General features: G+C 36.6%; 2 protein-coding genes across 2 annotated transcripts; one reads left to right on the top strand and one right to left on the bottom strand.

Annotated features, from left to right (window-relative positions):
* Positions 1-240: 240 nt before the first annotated feature.
* LOC130469931 (extensin-like) lies at positions 241-864 on the top strand. The gene has a single exon (XM_056839462.1). The coding sequence runs from the start codon at positions 241-243 to the stop codon at positions 862-864; it is 624 nt and encodes a 207-aa protein (XP_056695440.1).
* A 3644-nt stretch (positions 865-4508) lies between these two features.
* LOC130469930 (uncharacterized) lies at positions 4509-4940 on the bottom strand. Its single transcript, XM_056839461.1, has one exon. It carries the CDS (start codon positions 4938-4940, stop codon positions 4509-4511), a length of 432 nt encoding a protein of 143 aa, XP_056695439.1.
* Positions 4941-5991: the final 1051 nt, after the last annotated feature.

Here is a 5991-nt window from a genome sequence, read left to right as displayed (position 1 = left end):
AACTAAAATATGAGTTACAGGACTAAAAGAACATTGGTAGCTATTGACGAAGGGTCGAGCATTGCTGCATCCAAGTCCCCAAAATCTTCTGACCCATCCACCCAGAACTGGGGACCGTTCAGGCCTCCAATACTTGGAGTGTCACAGACATTTGGGACAGTATCACAACGCATTAAGCAACCAGTAGCTGCTAAAAAAACCATGGTTGCACCACAATCATCCTTGCCTCGGCCTACTTCCATGGTTTCAAAGCCACAACTGAAGGCATTATCAAAACCATCCTTTACCCAGACAAAACCATCCTCTAACCCATTACAACAACCAATTCCGCCCACTCTTACAGGAACAACACAAAGTAGATGGTATAAAGGACCTACGTTTTCCAATCTGACTGAAATTGCAACACAAAAAGCGTCAACACCGAATCCACACCAGCCTACTATGCAGCCTGTGTTGCAGCCTTTCAAAGCTACCTTGCAGCCTTCTTTGCAGCCTTTCAAAGCTTCCCAACAGCCTCAAACAGCTACCAATCAGCGTCAAAAAGCTACCCATCTGCTTCACAAAGCTACACAACAGCCTCGAAAAGCTACACAACAGTCGGTATCTTCTTTTACAAGTGTCAAACCACATTTAGAGAAAAGAGCATTTGTTGCACCTTTGGGAGCAACAAAACATGTGATGTCACAATCTCCTACACCACCAGACACCATGGAAATGAAAAAGAGAACCGGGAAGCAAGAAGGTCAGTTGCCTCCAACATACATGCATGTGAGTGAGAATGCATTTCAACCTCTGGGATCTCCTCCATCCAATCAGGTTGAGAGTGAAGTTATGCCAAACTACAACTGGGACGAATTTGAATAATCGGCTTCTGAGAGTGAAAATGAATTTGATCAAGGAGAAGGAAGTGATACTGCTGTGAAGAAACCAACACTTCGACATCGAATCATTATTCCAAATTGGCCAGAATCAAGGGAGTTTGATGAGAAGGTGGAGGCTATAGCTATAGGTAAACATGTCTCTACATTAAATATGCAAACTATAAATTATCGATCTTGGTGATTTTTTAGTCTGATTTAGCTCCTGTGACAGATGCTGATGGAATACGACATCTGGTAAAGGGACCAGTCCTGCCTCGAGACGTTTGGCATGATGCAAAGGGGTTCATATACATTGTAAAGCTCAATGAATTCAACCAACCTATTCGAAAAGGTGGGAAGATCCTTGTGAGCTTCCTTGGAGATATTGCAAAAAATGATTCATTTTGTCCAGTGGGAGTCCCAAGTTGGCGTGCTGTGAACAATCAGTTAAAAACTAATGTTGTTACAATGATTCGGGTATGTGGATTTATTGTTCTTAACACTTATGTTAATTGTAGTTTTATTTTAGCTTGGTTAACTATTTATTTAGCTTTAAATTTATTCTGTTTCCATCTGTGTTCATCAATCAGTTGCCCGTTTTTCAGGTTTTTATTTGGTCATGGGGGTTCCGACCCCGGGTTAAGTTTCTGCAGAATCACTAAGTTCACCTAGCTAGTTCTGATCAGATCAGTGCTGATCAGATCAGACAGATCAAATCAGTCTGATCTGATCTGATCAGAACTAGCTAGGCAAATTATTTTGTTAACATTGGTTTGCACCATAATCATGCATGCTTGAGTATTGAATTTCTCTTTCTACTTTACTGTTTACTAATGTGGCGTAACTTAGTTTTTCCTTTTTTTTGAAGAAACATTTTGTGTTACCTGATGGACCTCTAGTTAACAAGGCACTAGTGATGCGTATTGACAAACCATGGAACAATCATCGATACAAATTGAAGAAGGATTTTTTCGATCCAGTGAATAAATCTCGAGAAGAGAACTATGCCAACGTGCCTGATGGAGTGTCCACTAGGAGTTGGACGGAATTGGTAGATTATTGGCTTTTACCAGAGGCCATGGTTTGTGACCCCAAAATATCCTAAATTTAGTAAGTTTTATTTGTTTCACCTATATATGCTAACATTGGTTTCATGAAACTAGGAAAAATCTAAAATGGGAAAAAATGCTCGAGCTTTACAAGGCAATAAGCACAACAGTGGTGCTACAAGCTTTGCTAATCGAAGAGTTGATATGGTATGCTTTTCAACCTAGCTATTTGGTTTGTAGATTTCAATTTCTATAGGTGCTAAGTCTAAAATTCATAAACAAATAAGAGTGATATAAAAGTCTAAAATTCATAAACAAATAAGAGTGATATAAAAGTCTAAAATTGATAAACAAATAAGAGTAATATTTACTCGTATATGCATATCTAATCTCACACATAAGGACATTCTTTAGTTTTCTAATGTTAAAGTAGAGAAATGTAGAAAAGTTGGCTATGCGGGCAAATGAAATTGAAAGCAGCAGTTGGGAAAATCTTCCTACTTTCCGTTTCTGTTATAAACCATGTTGCAGAAGTATACATTATGTGAATCTTCAAACGTTTTGGAGATAGTTGTCCTAGATTCTCATGAACTTAGAGCTTTTAGGATCAGGAAACGGGGTTACCTTACACTATTACTGTCAAATAGAGTCAACTTTTAACAGGAACTAAGAAGTATGATTCTGGAGGGTGGTCTGGGGATGGGAGCGGGTGTGCGTGGCTACTCCAAGTTTAAAGTAGAAAACATCAGAAAGCAGAGGCAATGAAGTCCATCTGCAGTGCATGAAGCTGCAAAAACTATTCAATTTAAACAACAAAGGCAATATTTCATTCTTCCTGCGAGCAGTAATAGGGTGATGAACCACTGATTTAACAGGATCAAGTGCTGGTTGTGATATCTCAAGTCCTTCACTTCTAATAATGTTGATGTACCTGCAAACAAGTTTGCAAAAACTTATTTACCTAATATCTTAATAACTAGAACTAATATTTGCCACTTGTTACAGAAACAAAACAAACTGAATACAGGTATAAAGCAACTATTGGCTGATTATTCTTCTGTTTATTATCTTCCCTGCATCTACAAGGAAACGTACTCCTGAATTCCCCTTAGCCCGACACAATTAGCAGAGAGCTTGCTGATGTCACTGCCTCTGTTGCCGACTCTGTCACCCCTTGCAAAGTGGCAATGCACCCAACAACCCTACTACGGGGATAACAACTCAAAGTGTTAAACAAATATAGTGATAGTCGGTTTAAGAACTTCAAAATTTCAGTTTTCAATTTTTTTTTCCTGAAATTGCAGAAAGAGAAGAAAGGAGAGTTTAGCGAATTGGAAATTTTCAAATCAGTTTACGCCAAAGAAGATGGAAGCTTTAAAGAGGGCACACTTCCTCATCAATTTGTGGTATCATTGCATTGAGCTAATTCTATAAATCAATCTTGTCTCTTGAAGTCTATTTATTTTTTTCTTTACTTGTACATAGTATTCTTGGTTGATAGATTTTGAGTGATCTTTTCATATTATATAACAGGAGGATGCCAACAAAAAGGTCCAAGAAAATCTTGCGAGTTCCTCTTCTTCAAAGCCCGTAATTGAAATTGAGAATGCAGTCTTTAATGAGCTCATGTATAAAGGTGAAGTACCTAAACGTCCTCTGAATTATGGATTTGGAGTGAAGCAAAGCGACATCTTTGGAGTGGAAGGTTTGCTGAGGAAAGAAGGGTCAAGCTATGTTAACAACAATGCTACGGAAGTGGAGAACATGAAAGGTGAAATATCAGTTGTCAAGAAGCAAAATGAGGACCTTGCGCAACAAAATCAAGTTATGAACACCAAGTTTGAAGAAACAACACAATCATTTAAAATGATTGCTTCTTTTTTGGGACAAGTTTTGAAGGAAGTACGCAAAGGGAATTTTTCATCGAACCTTTTAGATAGTGCGGAATCAGCAATAAATATGGTTAGTTATTTCTGGAAATTATTCTGATTGAGCATCATGTATCATTACCTGAAATGTGGCATATCTAATTTACATATTAAAATGCTTTTTGTAGATTACTGATGATTCTGGTGGCAATGGTGACAACCAGGCCGAGAAATGAGACTTTGACACTATTGCCAAATGCAAGGTAATTTCATATGGAACTAATTAACTGCATTTCATGCTTTATAGATAAACTTATAGCTGAAACAAGCTTTATAGTTGTCGATTATTTATGGATGATGGTGAGATTAGAAGGTAGATGCTTAGATTTAGTATTATCATAATAAGGTATTATGTTGATATTAGCTGAAATACGAGTTTGGTGTAAGGTCTGGGTTGTTAACAAACTATGGTTTCTCTTAGTTAATTTATGATGCTCCTTCTGTAACGCGTAAAGAAAACACAGTGTTAAATGTCAATCCAAGACAGCAACGACTCCGACTTACTCTCCTGATAAAACCTCATTCGAACTCTGACCATGAGTGAGAGATAAGTCTGAAATCAACTACTATAAAAAGTTTTAGTTGCCATAGAAATTGCTCATATTATAAGCTTGTTTTCTGTTTGATTGATTCTATAGTCTGTTTCGTTTTTGGTCTGTTCACTCATAGTACTATCTTAGAAAAATCGTATCAATCTGTTTTTCCTTATCCGTTTCTGGTTGTAACTGTTGCTTCGCCCTCTCAAAGTTGTCCACCATTGGAAGAAGACTCTCAATTACTTCTCCCTGTGCATCGCTTCGAACTGATAGTCTCTCTTTATCTGATCTCCTTCTAAAGTTATCAAAGTCAGCTTGCAGGAGGATAAATCTATCCTTTCCAGAAGTTATCTCTTCTGTCAAAGTTGATAATTTCTCAACCAACTCGTTCTTTTCTGTTTCTAGTCGGTAAAAAGCGGTCTCTATTTCTGTAATGGTCTGATAATCCCCAGCTAAAACAGCCTCCTTATTATATTTAGTGAGATTTTCCACACTTTCCCACATATTCTTGGTACCTGTCTCTTCTTCTATTTCCCCAACTTCCTCCTCTAGCATTTCCTCATCCATCTAAAATCACCAGTAAAAAGAATTCAAATCATAAGAAATGAATACCAATTACCAATAAATTTTGAGAATTATCTTTAGGCTGGTAGGATATTGACGATATGCACACAAGTAAGTGGTCAGACTCCTATATCAGCTGTCACAAATTACATACAAAGTACTCTTCTTATAGTACTTTTTATTTTGGGGTGCACTTCCTGGTCTTTTCAGATTTAACAAACTCAGTTTGTTCCACATTTTAAGGCACAAATTCTTTAGCTATTGTACTTGTAAGCATACCTTGATTTGCTTCTCTTCACGCGTGAATATTATGTCAAAGGAAAAAAGAAAGTTCTTGAGAATCTATAACTGACAAGAGGAACTAAACTCGAAAGATTAAGAATCTACAGCTTTGATAACATGAGAAAACTGAATCTGCTGCTACTGCTATTGTTGTTGAGGTCCTGATGTTGAGATCCTGCTACTGCTACTGAATATGAAAACTGAAAGTTCTTGAGGTCCTGCTGTTGTAGCTGCTGCTACTGCTCAGTCCTGGTGTTGCATAGTTTTGCAGGTTTGCAGTCAATTCTTGGGTGCGGGCCGTGCTCCCTTAGCTTTTGTTTCCCTTGTTTTCTGTTGGTTGTTGTTTGAGTTTCTACCAGTGGTAATTAAGTTAACTAATTTACCAATAATATATATATATATATATATATATATATATATATATATATATATATATATATATATATATATATATATATATATATATATATATATATATATATATATATATTCATTGTTCATGTCTATATTTCTAATAGTCATGCATTTTCCCCTTGATTTTTTCCTTGATTAATAGTTGGTATTATTTTGAGAAGACGACTAGTAGTTAGGATCAAGCTGGTTAGGATTACTGTTAATTTTCCCTTGATTTTATGGAATGTTCATCATACTTCATATATATTTGACATTAAATTTTCTTTGCAGATTATTGATGATTCAAGTGGTAATAGTAAATGTAGATCAAGAGATGAACAAGTTATCTTGAAGCTAAGCTAGCATAAGGATATGTTTA

The sequence above is a fragment of the Spinacia oleracea genome, chromosome 3, assembly GCF_020520425.1.
Source record: "Spinacia oleracea cultivar Varoflay chromosome 3, BTI_SOV_V1, whole genome shotgun sequence".
In the NCBI taxonomy this organism is placed as follows: Eukaryota; Viridiplantae; Streptophyta; class Magnoliopsida; order Caryophyllales; family Amaranthaceae; genus Spinacia; species Spinacia oleracea.
Note: the sequence above shows the minus strand (reverse complement) of the source record. Positions and strands in the feature narration are given on the sequence as shown.